Source organism: Notolepis coatsorum, assembly GCF_963971535.1.
Source record: "Notolepis coatsorum genome assembly, chromosome: 10".
In the NCBI taxonomy this organism is placed as follows: domain Eukaryota; kingdom Metazoa; phylum Chordata; class Actinopteri; order Aulopiformes; family Paralepididae; genus Notolepis; species Notolepis coatsorum.
Genome location: NC_140174.1, coordinates 35,819,624 through 35,836,953, shown reverse-complemented (window position 1 = coordinate 35,836,953; position 17,330 = coordinate 35,819,624). Strand labels below are relative to the sequence as shown.

General features: G+C 47.6%; 1 protein-coding gene across 4 annotated transcripts in view; it reads left to right on the top strand.

Annotated features, from left to right (window-relative positions):
- The window catches only part of kcnma1a (potassium large conductance calcium-activated channel, subfamily M, alpha member 1a), a 214,507-nt gene that overhangs the window by 181,060 nt on the left and 16,117 nt on the right, over nt 1-17,330 (top strand). For all 4 annotated transcript variants that reach the window (XM_084323923.1, XM_084323922.1, XM_084323924.1 and 1 more), the window contains 5 exons: nt 166-358; nt 1,687-1,800; nt 4,514-4,644; nt 13,682-13,876; nt 16,765-16,883. In XM_084323923.1, the coding sequence (XP_084180049.1) occupies nt 166-358; nt 1,687-1,800; nt 4,514-4,644; nt 13,682-13,876; nt 16,765-16,883 (752 nt within the window). The remainder of the gene's footprint in view (nt 1-165; nt 359-1,686; nt 1,801-4,513; nt 4,645-13,681; nt 13,877-16,764; nt 16,884-17,330) is intronic.

Below are 17,330 nucleotides of genomic sequence, written 5' to 3'. Positions count from 1 at the left end.
AAGTACCCAAATGTAAGTTCTTGTACTTGTACTTGGTCTGGTCTATATACAAATGGGATACGAATAAAATAAATCTAGTTCAAATGTTGTTTTCATACTTCATACACAGGTGGGAATCCCAAAAAAAAGTTGGTTCTTATTTTTGCCTCTGCGTCTTCCTCAAAGGGCACGCCGTTGAGTCGGGCCGACCTGAGGGCCGTCAACATCAACCTGTGTGACATGTGTGTCATCCTGTCGGCCAATCAGAATAATATCGACGACGCGTCACTGCAAGACAAAGAATGCATCTTGGCGTCGCTCAACATCAAGTCCATGCATTTTGACGACAGCATCGGGGTCTTGCAGGCTAATTCCCAAGGTAAGGGCCGCCCTATCATAGTTCACTGCACTGCCTAGGAGGGACAGGTCCCTGGCAGAGAGAATATCCCTCACTGGGTACCGCCGGGACGACCTGGTGTCACCGCGTTTGACGGTAAACCCTAGTGATTATTCCTCAGGTTACGGTGACAACCGGTTTCCTAGCCAACGTAATTGGTGACAATAACACAAGGCATTGGCACAAAGCCTTGTTTGGGTACGGACATTCATTAGACTGCTATTTCCTATGTACTGTGTTTATTTTTATGTTAAGTAATTAGAAAAATAACGTGAACATATATAATGAATGAGTAATTTATTAATATTGCATGGTAAAAGATCTGGCCATGTAAGGCACTGGCATAGGTTGTAATGGCCTCAAATAATGGTCATTCCCTGGCATTGAGTGTAATGCTTTTAGAAACCTTTTTGACCTGAGAAGAAGAAGAAAAAAAAGAGTCCTGCCAATTTTGTCGCCCCTCTCTAATACATGTATGACCCAACATTTGCCTTAGTCAGCAGTAAGTGATGGATGTCAAAAGCGGGCCTATGTATAATGCATATGGCATCACTGATTTAATGTGTTTACGTGTCAGTCTGAGGAAAGCAAGGAACGTCAGGTCAATTTGGATCCCATCTCGTGTCACTTATTTTCCATTCCGTAGATCCATATGACACGGCTTCTTGCATAAAAGGTTTTCTGAGACACTCCGCACATGACAAAATGACCAATATGTAACATCTATTATGGATTCACTCATAGTGGAACCGCCCTAGAATAATGCAACATCCGACTCAGTGACGTGTTTTTTTGTATTACAAATGACCAGGAATGGATAAACCAGGTTGACATATTCATTCCATCAGCAGATCAACAGATATGTGCAGGTATCCTTTAATGGGGTATTCAATAATACATTACCAGTGTACAAAACATTAGGAACATAATCCTAGTATTGGGTCCCTGACTCTGAAAGTTTCAAGGTAGGATCTGTAACGTCGGCAAACTTCAACCTCTAGGCATAAGTTGCTTGTTTTGCACTTTTTTTTGCAATACCAAGCTCTTTTGCCTAACGGTCGTTGTTTGACGTCATTGCAGAGTCTACCTTTAAGAAACCACGGTTTACATTGAATAACCCGCATTCCAAATTCCCCTAATGGTTGAATGGGAGGTACTGTATGGGAAAGCAAGCGTTTTGAGTAGTCGGAAAATAGCGCTATATAAATGCAGCCCATCTACCATTTACTTTTGTCATGAAAAGAGCAGTTGTTGCTATAGTTTATTATACTCAGCGTGTATGTGTTCTACATGTGCGTCTGTCTCTCTAGGCTTCACACCACCAGGGATGGACCGGTCGTCCCCTGAAAACAGTCCAGTCCATGGATTAGTGCGGCAGAGTTCCATCATAACCGGAGCCAATATTCCCATCATAACAGAACTGGGTACGTTATAAGTTTGTGAGGTCACAATGAAAATGTATGGTAGCTTTGGCTTTTCTGTTAGGCTGTGTGTGTTGATTGTTTTGGTTAAATGGGTTGTCCTCTACTAAAGAAATTGTTAGTCGGCTCATAGTCGCAGGACTTTGCCGACTAGGCAAATCGATTAGTTGATTTAATTGACAAATTTGCATTCCCCACCATATTGTCCTTCCGCTCGCTAGTGCAGTCATGCAGAAGGACCTCTTGAAATCTGGTGCTTATTAAAAGCCCAAACACATTTGTTAATGTTATTGTAATGCCAAAAATTTGCTTATCTATAATACGTAATTACCAATAACTCATTCAGCATGAAACACATTTAAAAAAGCAACACATCCAGTATACTAAGACCAATATGACTTGATTACATCTTAAATGGTAAATGGACTGCATTTATATAGCGCTTTTATCCAAAGTGCTTTACAATTTGTTCCTCACAATTTACCCATTCACTCACACATTCACACACAGACGGCCGAGGCAACCATGCAAGATGCCAACCTGCTCATCGGGAGCAATTAGGGGTTATGTATCTTGCTCAAGGACATTTATCTTAGTCTACTAAAACCTACTGTAAATGACTGATTAAATCTTAGTATACTAAAATCCGAATTACTGATTAAATCTTAGTCTACTAAAACCCAAATCACAGATAAAATTTAGTCTACTAAAACCTAAATTACTGATAAATCGTAGTCTACTAAAATCCAAATTACTGATTCAATCTTAGTCTACTAAACCCCAAATCATAGATAAAATCTTAGTCTACTAAAACCTACTGCAAATCACAGATTCAATCTTAGTCTACTAAAATCCAAATTACTGATAAAATCTTAGTCTACTAAAACCCAAATCACAGATTAAAATGTTGTCTACTAAAACCATAGTATACTAAGACCCAAATTACTGATTTAAATCTTAGTCTACTCAGAACCAAATCACAGAATACATCTTAGTCTACTAAGACCTTAGTCTACTGAGACCCAAATGAGCAATTAGTCAACTCATCAACAAAGACAGTTGTGTTTATCTGGAAAAAAAATGCTGATTGAATAGTTAGACATTGTGAAGCCTTGGACTAACCGTACTAAAGACCTGTGCTTTCTCGTACTTGTTGCCATGCCTCAGTAACTGTGTTTCCCCCTCCCCCGCCGCCCGTCTAGCTCCATTAGCAAAACCAGGCAAAATACTGCCTGTGATTTCATTCAGTCAGGATAAAAGCAGTGGGACCACCATACAAATGATTACGGAGCTGGGTAAGCAGTGCCTAATATGTCCCATACACTGCAGTGTCGTCTGACTGCCGCTGCCTCGCACATCAGCTTTCCTTTTGATTTCTCTTGCCTGCAGAAGAGGCCCAGTCCATTCCCATGGCATCACTTTAAAAGGAACACAGCAACATTATGGGAAATGCACTCACCGTATTCTCCAGAGTCAGACAAGGAGATAGATACCAATTTCCTCTCTACCGTTCTGTAGAAAGCTATCCGGCTGCAAGCTAGCCTGAATGAAAGTGGATACGGAACTGCTAGCCTAGCTTAAAACATTTTGGCCAACAGTTAGGCTAGTAGCTGATCCGTATCCGCTTCCATTCATTTGTGCTAAGCTAGGCTAGTTTGCAGCTTGATAGGTCTCTACCGAAGGCACAGAGAAGAAACTGGTATCTATCTTCTTGTCTGACTCTGGAGAAGACACCAACCGCATTTCCCGTAATGCTGCCGTGTTCCTTTGAGCACTTAGATTTACCCTTGGTTCTGGTTTGAACTTGACTGTCTTGTTTTGGTCCTTATCTCTCCACTCGTCTTTTCTCCTCCCCCTTTTTTGTTTGTATCTCTCTGAGAATTGCAAGGCCTTTTGATCCCTCCAGGAGTCCTGGTGGCTGTTTTCATAGCAGCATCTTCTGTCGGATCATATTCTCTGACCGTTGCCCCTCTTTTTCATCATAACCATGTCAATATGACTGACGTTTATTTAATACATTTTTTCAACTGGCAGAATGTCCTTGTACAAGTAGAACTTTTTACATAAAAGCGTACATCATTCATTACATTGTTCAAGCTACTGTATGTGTTTTTCTTTGGGCTCAACGACAAAAGAGAAAGAGGGAAACAGGTTCCAGGGCAATAAGATACTTTCATTTCTTTTGACATACAAGTGTGAGTAATTGGAAACTCTGTCTTGGATTTACAAGATGCACAGTGGCATGTCGGTCTTATGTGATACTGACCTCAGAAAGACCTATTGCTTCAAATCAAGGCTTGAAGATTTGACACTATGCATGGTGCCATCATGACTATGAATGGCCTGGATATGGAATGTTGCAGAGGTGAGTTTGCCCCACCAAAGAAATGTAACGAGACTTAAATTCCACGAAGAAGACAAATTAGGACTGCGGCCAAATTAATAATTGAAAATAAGTGATGGAGAAAATAAATTTGGTTGTCAGATCATATATTCTAAAACAATCCATATCTGCAGCTGTTGACTGTTGCACAACCGCTCCGACAGTGTTGTCTGCACTTTCAACAAGAACACATGTACAGGACATACTTGAGAACAGAGCACACTGCATGCTATTTCTATTGTGAGCTGATGTGTTGAAACGCAAACCGCACAGTAAGAAGATCCGTCACGCGTCATGATATCAAGTGATGTATTTGACTTGTTCTTCCTTCAGTGAATGACTCCAATGTTCAGTTCCTGGATCAAGACGACGACGACGACCCGGACACAGAGCTGTACCTCACGCAGCCCTTCGCCTGCGGCACGGCCTTTGCAGTCAGTGTGCTGGATTCATTAATGAGTGCAGTAAGTCATTATAGTTGTAGTTTACCGAGAGAAGATTGGGAAGAGATTTTGACAGGAAGTTCTTTTGTAATATGGCATACCATAAAACTTCAATTAATAGCCCAGGCTTTTATTTGCTTCAATCACTGAATTCAACCGGCCTCTTATTTGGGGCAGGTGCATCTTTAATTTCTTTCACACAAAACTATTGCTCTGCAAAGATGGGAAATACTGTCAAATTGCTCATTTAAACCAGTATGAATATTGCTTGTATAGAAACAAATCGTTAATTTGATCTCGCTCCGAGAGATGCTAGTGAATGTAGAGACATGAAACTTTGTTTCCAGTTGCCTCTCGCTGTCCAGTTCAGCACTAATACAAGTCAAAAGTAAGCGCTTCACAGCATCAATGGCAACCAGATAAACAATTAACCCTTTCACTACCACACTACAGAAGGTATTGTCACAGTGAAAGGGTTAACCCTTTGGTAGTATGTTAGTGAAAGGGTTAATGTAGACCCGGCTGCTAATTGAGACTGACACCCAGTCAGTAAAAGGTTGTGTGTCTAGATGGGACTCAGCTTTTAATTTAAGTTTTATGGTATAGCAATGTATAACGAACAAACAAACAAACAAACTTGGAGACGAACCACCATCAGTAATCAATAATCAATAATATCTATATGATATATATACTGTATATATAGATAGATGGCAGTGATCGCAGGAGGGAAGCCGGTGGAATTAGTCCTGGTCGTTACAACAGTGACTCCTACTGTTTGCGGACGACTCAGCCCTGCTGGTCTCTGACAAGAACAAGTTACAGGTTGAAAAAGCCCTCAGCTCGGAACTAGGCAAAATCTGCATATGGCTCGCCGACAACAAACTATCATTACACATGGGCAAAACAGAGTCCATTCTCTTCGGTTCAAATAACAAACTCAGCAAGACCGACGGCTTCTCGGTTACAGTGGGTGACAATATTGTCACAAGGAAAGATGAAATTACCTACCTGGGTTCCATCCTAGAGGCTAATCTTTCCTGTGACAAAATGGCATCCAATGTAATAAAAAAAGTCAACCAACGAACTTGATTCTTGTACCGGTTCTCCTCTCTGGTAAACAAGAATACCCTGAAGACTCTGGCAGGAGCACTCATTCAAGGGTACTACGACTATGCTTGCACCTCATGGTACCAAAGCACCTCAAAGGCACTAAAAAACTAATTACAAACATCTCAAAACAAGCTAGTCAGACTACTGCTTGACCTGACTCCTAGAACCCACCTCACCCCTGCCCACTTTGACAACCTAGGATGGCTTAGAGTAGACGACAGAGTACAGCAACTTGCAATGGGCCTGGTCTACAAGATACACTACGCGACCAAGGTACCCATGTACATGTCAAAATACTTCCCAAAGGTCAGTGAATACCACGATCACAACACCAGAGGGAGCTCCACAAATCATGTTAAACCCAGATTCGGCTCAAACAAGGGACTAAACACGTTTCGCAATTATGCCACATCAATGTGGAACGCCTGTGAGGTTTTGCCCGCTGCTCACTACCTTTTCTCTGTTTCTTTAAGCCTATACTGTTTATTTCCCTTCTATACTGTTTATTTTCCCTTCTCACTCACTCTCTCTAGCCCCCACCCTCTCGTTCCTTACCCTTAGTGGCCACACCTGTTCGATATTCTATTATCTCTCGCACCTGTGGTGGCAGGCTAATTAGTCCCCCTGTGGGCTTTAAATACCAGGGCGCTTCCCCTCGTTTTGGGGTGGGGTCGTGTTGTAAACTTGCCGAGTCATATTCTCTAAACATCTAGACTCTTTCGGGAGATCCTCTGTCTGCCTATGCTGTTCCATTCTCCGGCGTCGAGATGTTTGCTCCAGCCTTCGCCAGCTGTCGCCGTTGCCTGTGGGGGAGACTGGTCTGCGCTCCCTGTACTTCCACGGGAGGCACCCCAGCGTTCCACTGCAGACCCCCGCGCAGCTGTTCGTCCTGACGCACATCCAGACCAGCGCAGACGCTCTCCAGTCCTCAGCGCGCAACGCGCATCTTCCAAGGACGCTCGAGCTTGGCACGCTCTCCAGACCAGCGCGCAACGCGCATCTTCCAAGAACCCTCGAGCTTGGCACGCTCTCCAGACCAGCGCGCAACGCGCATCTTCCAAGGACGCTCGAGCTTGGCTCGCCCTCCAGACCAGCGCGCAACGCGCATCTTCCAAGGACGCTCGAGCTTGGCACGCTCTCCAGACCAGCGCGCAACGCGCATCTTCCAAGAACCCTCGAGCTTGGCACGCTCTCCAGACCAGCGCGCAACGCGCATCTTCTAGACCTTCGTGCTTGGCACACTCCTCCTCGCAGACGCACCCCGACGCGTCTCTCGGTTCCGGTGCGCACTCAAGCAGTGGCGCACCACTCTGTCCTCGGCTCCGACAGTCGGCTACCCGGTGACGACACCTTCGCCACCGCCGCCTGTTCCAGGACCACTCTGTCCTCGGCTCGGACTGCCGGCTCCCCGGTGGCGATACCCTCGCCACCGCCATCGCCACCGCCGCCTGTTCCAGGACTCTGTCCCTCGGCTCGGACAGCCAGCCACCCGGTGGCGATGCCCTCGCCCCGTTGCTGTCCCTGTACCTTTACGCATACGCCTGGGTGAGTTTTGATTGTGATGTCACTCACTCAGCGTAGTGCCCTTGCCCCCGTTCCCGCTGCTGTTCCCCAGCGTATTGCCTCTGTTTTTGGTTCTCACTTAGAATAGTATTTTTGGACTTTACATCTCCCCCTGTGTGTTTGTCACACGAAGATATTATTACTTTGTTCACTTTGTTATTTGGACTGTTCTGCACCTGCTCTGTTTTTTCCCTTTGTGCATTAACTATCTCCTCTGTCCTGCAGAGCGGCCCAGATGATTTCCACCAGTCCTCCCTGTTCCTTCCTGTTCCCCAGCCCGCCTCCGCGGGCCTCAGTCCCTAGTTCTCCTAGTCCCTAGTCCTCTATCCCTAGTTCTCCTAGTCCCTAGTCCTCTATCCCTAGTTCTCCTAGTCCCTAGTCCTCTTTCCCTAGTTCTCCTAGTCCCTAGTCCTCTATCCCTAGTTCTCCTAGTCCCTAGTCCTCTATCCCTAGTTCTCCTAGTCCCTAGTCCTCTATCCCTAGTTCTCCTAGTCCCTAGTCCTCTATCCCTAGCTCTCCTAGTCCCTAGTCCTCTCTCCCTAGTTCTCCTTGTCCCTGGTTTACCTAGTCTCTAGTTCCTCTGTCCCAAGGCGTTCCCTTAACCTTCCCTTAGGCGTTCCCTTACTTTCCCATAGTGTTCCCTTTTCCTGCCCGCCTCTTAAAGGCACTTTTCCTTCCCCTCATATTATATTCCTGTATTTGTGATTCTCCCTTAAAGGGACAGTGCCCTTTTCCCTGTATTTCCCTGTTGTTCAATAAATATCTGTTTCTTGGCAAACCATCATACCTGTCTTGTGTTGTGCGATTGGGGTCGGTTACAAACCATAACAGTACGACCCCACCAAGTCTACGACCCCAGCCAGCACAGACTGTGTAGGTTGAGTTTGCCTTTTTTTTTCTTGTCCCCTCTAGCTCCCCTGTTAGCCCAGTTTAGCTTCCCAGTTTAGCTTGTTAGTCTCCCCGGTTAGCTCCCCTGTTTGCTTCCCGTTTTGCCCTGTTTGACCCCCCTGTAGCTAGCCATGCCCTGGCGGCTAACCCAGTCCCTCAGCAGAGCCCCTGTCTGCTAGTCTTGCCCCGGCTGCTAGCACAGCCTCTATGTTTATGCAGCCCTTGCTGCTGGCATGGGCCCTGTAGCTAGCCATGCCCTGGCAGCTAACCCAGTTTCCCTCTGCATGGCCCCGGTCTGCTAGCTTGGCCCCGGCTGTTAGCACAGCCTCTATGTTAATGCAGCCTTGCAGCTGGCATAGGCCCTGTAGCTAGCCAGGCCCAAGCAGCTAACCCGGTCCCTCTGCATGGCCTCCACTTTTTTGTGTAGTTTCTCCCACTGCTAGGACTGCCCTTCAGCTAGCAAGGTCAGTATTCCCACAGCTAGGACTGTCCTTCCAGCTAGCTTGTTCTCTCATGCTGGTCCAGCCCTGTCTGCCAGCCTAGCTCCGGCAGCTAGCGCAGCCTCTATGTAGATGTAGCAGTACAGCTAGCATAGGCCCTGTAGCTATCAGTGCCTTGGCAGCTACCCTTTCCCTCTGCTAGCCTAGCTCGGCAGCTAGCGCAGCCTCTATGTTGATGTAGCAGTACAGCTAGCATAGGCCCTGTAGCTATCAGTGCCCTGGCAGCTACCCTTTCCCTCTGCTAGCCTGGCTCCGGCAGCTTGCGCAGCCTCTATGTTGATGTAGCAGTACAGCTAGCATAGGCCCTGTAGCTATCAGTGCCCTGGCAGCAACCTTCCCTCTGCTAGCCCTTTCCCGGTGCTACCATGGTTACCCCTTTGCTACCCTGCTTGCCCCTCAGTTCCTCTAGACCAGTTGCTCTAGACCAGTTCTCTAGACCCAGTTCCTCTAGACCAGTTCCTCTAGACCAGTTCTCTAGACCAGTTCTCTAGCCCAGTTCTCTAGACCAGTTCTCTAGACCAGTTCTCTAGACCAGTTCCTCTAGACTAGTTCTCTAGACCCAGTTCCTCTAGACCAGTTCCTCTAGACCAGTTCCCCCAGTTACCCCTCGGCGACCCTGTTTCTTTTGCTAGCCCCACTCTTGTGGTGGCTTCCCCTGCTGGCTTGGCCAGTACCTCTTGTTTTGCCCCCTGCCACTCTGTCTGTATTTGTTTTGGGTCGCCGGGTGGCTCCCGTTGGAGGGGGGGATACTGTGAGGTTTTGCCCGCTGCTCACTACCTTTTCTCTGTTTCTTTAAGCCTATACTGTTTATTTCCCTTCTATACTGTTTATTTTCCCTTCTCACTCACTCTCTCTAGCCCCCACCCTCTCGTTCCTTACCCTTAGTGGCCACACCTGTTCGATATTCTATTATCTCTCGCACCTGTGGTGGCAGGCTAATTAGTCCCCCTGTGGGCTTTAAATACCAGGGCGCTTCCCCTCGTTTTGGGGTGGGGTCGTGTTGTAAACTTGCCGAGTCATATTCTCTAAACATCTAGACTCTTTCGGGAGATCCTCTGTCTGCCTATGCTGTTCCATTCTCCGGCGTCGAGATGTTTGCTCCAGCCTTCGCCAGCTGTCGCCGTTGCCTGTGGGGGAGACTGGTCTGCGCTCCCTGTACTTCCACGGGAGGCACCCCAGCGTTCCACTGCAGACCCCCGCGCAGCTGTTCGTCCTGACGCACATCCAGACCAGCGCAGACGCTCTCCAGTCCTCAGCGCGCAACGCGCATCTTCCAAGGACGCTCGAGCTTGGCACGCTCTCCAGACCAGCGCGCAACGCGCATCTTCCAAGAACCCTCGAGCTTGGCACGCTCTCCAGACCAGCGCGCAACGCGCATCTTCCAAGGACGCTCGAGCTTGGCTCGCCCTCCAGACCAGCGCGCAACGCGCATCTTCCAAGGACGCTCGAGCTTGGCACGCTCTCCAGACCAGCGCGCAACGCGCATCTTCCAAGAACCCTCGAGCTTGGCACGCTCTCCAGACCAGCGCGCAACGCGCATCTTCTAGACCTTCGTGCTTGGCACACTCCTCCTCGCAGACGCACCCCGACGCGTCTCTCGGTTCCGGTGCGCACTCAAGCAGTGGCGCACCACTCTGTCCTCGGCTCCGACAGTCGGCTACCCGGTGACGACACCTTCGCCACCGCCGCCTGTTCCAGGACCACTCTGTCCTCGGCTCGGACTGCCGGCTCCCCGGTGGCGATACCCTCGCCACCGCCATCGCCACCGCCGCCTGTTCCAGGACTCTGTCCCTCGGCTCGGACAGCCAGCCACCCGGTGGCGATGCCCTCGCCCCGTTGCTGTCCCTGTACCTTTACGCATACGCCTGGGTGAGTTTTGATTGTGATGTCACTCACTCAGCGTAGTGCCCTTGCCCCCGTTCCCGCTGCTGTTCCCCAGCGTATTGCCTCTGTTTTTGGTTCTCACTTAGAATAGTATTTTTGGACTTTACATCTCCCCCTGTGTGTTTGTCACACGAAGATATTATTACTTTGTTCACTTTGTTATTTGGACTGTTCTGCACCTGCTCTGTTTTTTCCCTTTGTGCATTAACTATCTCCTCTGTCCTGCAGAGCGGCCCAGATGATTTCCACCAGTCCTCCCTGTTCCTTCCTGTTCCCCAGCCCGCCTCCGCGGGCCTCAGTCCCTAGTTCTCCTAGTCCCTAGTCCTCTATCCCTAGTTCTCCTAGTCCCTAGTCCTATATCCCTAGTTCTCCTAGTCCCTAGTCCTCTTTCCCTAGTTCTCCTAGTCCCTAGTCCTCTATCCCTAGTTCTCCTAGTCCCTAGTCCTCTATCCCTAGTTCTCCTAGTCCCTAGTCCTCTATCCCTAGTTCTCCTAGTCCCTAGTCCTCTATCCCTAGCTCTCCTAGTCCCTAGTCCTCTCTCCCTAGTTCTCCTTGTCCCTGGTTTACCTAGTCTCTAGTTCCTCTGTCCCAAGGCGTTCCCTTAACCTTCCCTTAGGCGTTCCCTTACTTTCCCATAGTGTTCCCTTTTCCTGCCCGCCTCTTAAAGGCACTTTTCCTTCCCCTCATATTATATTCCTGTATTTGTGATTCTCCCTTAAAGGGACAGTGCCCTTTTCCCTGTATTTCCCTGTTGTTCAATAAATATCTGTTTCTTGGCAAACCATCATACCTGTCTTGTGTTGTGCGATTGGGGTCGGTTACAAACCATAACAACGCCCTACCCAAAGCTGTAAAGGAATGTGAATCACTACCCACTTTCAAAAACACTCTCAAAGAACACCTACGGGAGACTGCAATTCGAAACTGGCCCCTACAAATGTCCTAACCCAGTTGTACAGTAAATGACCAAGTATGGCTTTGTCAGTATTCCAATGTACAGTGTACAGTGTCCCCCCCCCCTACCCAACCCCCCCCCCCCCCCCCACCCAACCTCCTCCAATGTACAGTTTCTACGTCAAATGTATATACACTCTTTTTCTGGACACTTTTTGTATCACAAACAGTACTGTATTTGCAAATCTGATATGTCATAAATGTATAGATGTAGCAGTACTGTCTATCTGTATGTCATGTATGTCATATATGTTATGATGAATTGAAAATGGGGGACCCTGATGTAAACAAGACGAAAGTCTTTCTCTGGTCTGCATCCCCTTAACAATTGTATGTATTGAGCTGTACTGTACTGTATCCATTCTGCAATCTGTTAATAAACTTTTCAATCAATCAATCAATCAATCGGTTGGGGTGCCTGTTCAGCGGGGAGGGGATCTGGCGGGAGAAAGTGTGAACCTCCCGTGAGACATGTGGTAGTCTACTCCCTCCCCAGACCGAGGATAGCCGGCGCAACGACCAGGATCGTGACACACGGGGAATCAGCATAGTGACTACATTGGGGAGAAAATTAGAGAGGGGGGGGGGAACTTTCTGAACAGAAAATGTACGAGGTGTCATCCGCTCCCCTCTGTCACCGTTAAAACAATAGAAGACAAGACTGCCACTTGTAAGCGCCGCTATGATGGCTTCATTTGTCTGCCTTTCTGTCTGAGCGTGGTTAGAACAAAGCTGCACTACCCGACGTAAGACAAAAGATAATGCTACCTAATGGACAGCCCTCATCCATCATCCCAGTCAACGGTGCTGTCAGCCGCCAAGGGAGATGTCACAGAGTGATGTACAAGCGGGGGGAGGCTGCTGGGAGGGGCCGCACCGGGGCGAGGGGAGGCTGCAGGGAGGGGCCGCACCGGGGCGGGGGGAGGCTGCAGGGAGGGACCGCACCGGGGCGGGGGGAGGCTGCAGGGAGGGACCGCACCGGGGCGGGGGGAGGCTGCAGGGAGGGAGGGGCCGCACCGGGGCGGGGGGAGGCTGCAGGGAGGGGCCGCACCGGGGCGGGGGGAGGCTGCAGGGAGGGGCCGCACCGGGGCGGGGGGAGGCTGCAGGGAGGGACTGCACCGGGGCGGGGGGAGGCTGCAGGGAGGGACTGCACCGGGGCGGGGGGAGGCTGCAGGGAGGGGCCGCACCGGGGCGGGGGGAGGCTGCAGGGAGGGACCGCACCGGGGCGGGGGGAGGCTGCAGGGAGGGACCGCACCGGGGCGGGGGGAGGCTGCAGGGAGGGACCGCACCGGGGCGGGGGGAGGCTGCAGGGAGGGACCGGGGCGGGGGGAGGCTGCAGGGAGGGACCGGGGCGGGGGGAGGCTGCAGGGAGGGGCTGCACCGGGGTGGGGGGAGGCTGCAGGGAGGGGCCGCACCGGGGCGGGGGGAGGCTGCAGGGAGGGGCCGCACCGGGGCGGGGGGAGGCTGCAGGGAGGGACCGCACCGGGGCGGGGGGAGGCTGCAGGGAGGGGCCGCACCGGCAGAGAGAGGGCAGACATTTGCCCTTGCTCGTTCACAGTGTATTGCAACCTCGTTGCGATTGAATGATTCTCCCAGGTTTTGTGACCCTAAGGACCGTCATGAGACCCTGAAGAAACCCGATCAAAACCCCAATGTATACAGTAAGACAACACATGGGTGTCCAACTGAAAATGAAGTTGTTTTTCCTCTTGAAAAGTTTACCCTTTTGGAGATTCGCGCTTTCACCAGACACCAGCAGCAGGTGAATGAATGACGTTGCATGTTATCCACAAGGTTAATATGCACATTATATATAGTTTGTTTGTTTGTTTCACAGTAGCAGTCTATGGCGTCTGCATCCCCTATTCTGCTGTATAGAGACACCTGAGCAGCAGGAATGTGTGTCTATGGAGTCATTCTGTCTCTAGCTGATGGGACTGAGGGTAACCTGCAGTAATTGGATTCTCCTTGTCTTTTCACTCTGTGTGCAGGGCAACGTGACATGACAGGCCGGGGCTAGGTAGCACCGTTCAGAATGACTGGCACTTTGACTAGATTCAGTTGTGGCTTTGGCGGTGTTTACTTACTCTCTCTCTCTCTCTCTCTCTCTCTCTCTCTCTCTCTCTCTCTCTCTCTGGCTACCATCATTCCTTCAGACGTACTTCAATGATAACATCCTCACGCTGATTCGGACGCTGGTCACAGGCGGGGCGACGCCGGAGCTGGAGGGGCTGCTGGCGGAGGAGAATGCACTGCGCGGCGGCTACAGCACGCCACAGACGCTGGCTAACAGGGACAGGTGTCGCGTGGCGCAGCTGGCCCTGTACGATGGGCCCTTCGCCGACCTGGGGGTAAGTGGCGGGTCCTGGCGCCTGAAGGGACGACCACACAGCTCCGTGGAGTCACCGTCACTGAGCTACAGCTGTGATCACCCTCACAAAGAAGTATCATGGTGTTATTTCCATCATTTGTGGAAAATTGTGACACAACACATAGGAAACAAATTCACGATAACAACTTTAAATGTGTCATATCAGGGTCCACTTTGAATGGATAGTTCAGATGTTTGGACATTAAGTATAAAACACTTGCTTAGGAGTGTAGTTGATGCACCACCGGGTCTCGTGGTCTGAGTTCTGATCCGGTTCCAAGTGAACTCGGAAGCTTCAGACAGGCAGCAAACAGGGTCACCATAATCAAATCAAATCAAATCAAATCAAATCATTGTAAGGCCCGACAACACACGTTAATGTCCCCATGGGCCGGACACGTCTTCTTTAAACAAGTCAAGAAGAAACATCACAATAAATCAAGAACAAAACAAAAAACACCATGAAATCCAAAATAAAATGTAAAGTAAATAAATGCAACACTCCCAGACATACCCCAGCGAAGGTAAGGAAAAACTCACTAAAAACCTAGCAATAGGAAAAAAGCACCACAGGCAATGTGGAGGAGAGAAATCTTAGAAGAAGGGGGGATCCCCCTTTTTGGATGTCGGTGATAGTGTTGCTACAGTATGGATGATCAATGGGTGGAGAATAAAACAGACGAAACAGTTGGTTGGTATGTATGTACATATACGTGTGATATAACTAGTGCTGTCAATCGATTAAAATATTTAATCTGATTAATCGCATGATTGTCCATAGTTAACTCGTGATTAATCGCAAATTAATCGCAATTTAAAAAAGATTTTTTTTATCTACCTTAAACAGATCTTTTTCAAGTTCCAAGTTTTAATACTCTTATCAACAAGAGAGTCAACAAATACTTGCTTTATGCAGCCATTTAACACAAAAGGATGACCCTCATGCATTGCAAATTTGCATCAAATTCAAAACAGAGTGATGCACAAAATAACTTAAAAGAAAATAATAATTTAAAACAATGAATAAAGTGTGCATGAAATAATAGGGGGAAGAAAACGTTAGGAGCTTGTTACATTCACCCACACAAGGGCTGAGTACTCACACCCCCCCTCTCTCTCTCACACACACACACACACACACACACACACACACACACACACACACACACACACACACACACACACACACACACACACACACACACACACACACACACACACACACACACACACACACACACACACACACACACACACACACACACACACACACACACACACACACTCTCCCAGCTCTCTTTCTCTCTTGCCCCTTCCTCATCTCTCACCCCCCCCCCTCTCTCTCTATCTCTCACACACACACACACACACACACACACACACACACACACACACACACACACACACACACACACACACACACACACACACACACACACACACACACGCACACACACACACACACACTCTCCCAGCTCTCTTTCTCTCTTGCCCCTTCCTCATCTCTCACCCCCCCCTCTCTCTCTATCTCTCACACACACACACACACACACACACACACACACACACACACACACACACACACACACACACACACACACACACACACACACACACACACACACACACACACACACACACACACACACACACACACACACACATTGAGTCAGAAACAAACATAGTATCAATGAGAGTATCAATAATACACCTGAGTGAAGTCTAGTAAAAAAAAATTAAAAAATTGTGGCGTTGTTAATAGAATCGTGCGTTAACGCGTTAATACCACATTAACTTTGACAGCCTTAAATAAAACATGTACATGCAATAGCAACTGGGGTACATAAGAACATTTTTGAAAGATTGAAATAGAATAGAGCTAAGAACAGCACCATACACCATAACATGCAGGTAGTAAGCTCGGAACCGGGCCAGAACTCCCAACCACAGAACTCAGTGAGTTAAGCTAATGGCATTGCATCAACTACACTACTAACAAGACTATAATTACTTTTATTAAAATTGTATTAGATAAAAATTTTTGTGATATATCAATAGTCTATACAAATAGCTGGTAAGAGTTAATTTCATGTATATCAAGTGCCTATGAATCAGGGTAAACACTGTAGTATATGTATGTATGTATGTTTATGGCTTCTCACTGCTTGTGAATGTAGTGTATATTTATACACAGTATACTGTATTATATAATATACATTGTACTATGTATGATTACATATGATTAGGAATATGGTATGTATAGTACTATGTTTGAGAGAAAGGATATTGTCACTTTCTGATTTTAATACCACTTGGTTGTTTTGTCTGTAAATGTCTTATCTATTGTCATGTTTATATGTTATGTGTTTGACCCCAGGAAGAGTAGCTGATGTTCTGCATCAGATAACGGGTATCCTAATAAAATCATAAATCATTTCATACCACTTAATGTCAAAAAATCCAAACTATCCCTTTAAGTTAGCAAAACAGGGATTTAAATTAATATAATTTAATTGAGTAAGTATTCCCTGTGCAGATTTGCACATTGGGAGTGCATTTCCCAGAAAAGAGGTGTTGTTGTGCACCACAGATCTGAATACAAACAACGTTTCCAACATATCTTTTGTATAATCTCAAGGACTCATAAACGAACCATGAATTGCAGCCTATGGCCCTTAAGCAGTGAGCGAAATCAATATCGGCCGTCTTCATGGTCATGCTATAGTTTATAGGCATCCAATAATCCATGTTGACTGCTTTCTATTATTTTGTTCAAATATGTTTTTCTTTTAACCTCCGACTGTTGTTAAATGTGTTAGGTGTTCAAATCTGCGGTATATAGACTGTATACTGTCTTGTGTATTTCAGGACGGCGGCTGTTACGGGGACCTGTTTTGTAAAGCACTGAAAACATATAATATGCTGTGCTTTGGAATCTATCGATTACGAGATGCACATCTAAACCAACAAAGCCAATGTACCAAACGGTAAGTTATGTTGAAGGCACCATCGGTGTTACGCCACTCGGCGTGCTAGAACGGTAATGAAAACACTTAACTGGAGGTTTCATGGCACAGCGTTACAATAATTGGGCCCGGGGTTCACTTCAATGACCGCCATACCAGATTCCACAATCCTTCTCGCAAATTAGTGCGTTGTTCATGGCTTCTGTATAGGATCATTTGACAACAGAATGGGGAATGTGAAGATTTCAGCATAGGACTGAAACTCTTTTAAACATATAAGAAGACATTGAAAGGAAAAGAAAAGAGACAGAGAACAACAAAAGAAACTGCCACAAACTATTCCCAGTTCTATGACCATTTCAGCTTGGTGTGATCCTGGTAGGCCACGGTCTACAGCCAATCACAGCCTTTCTTACCAAATTTGAGCTAAAGAATAGGGCCTGGATCAAATAATATAGAATCACCAGT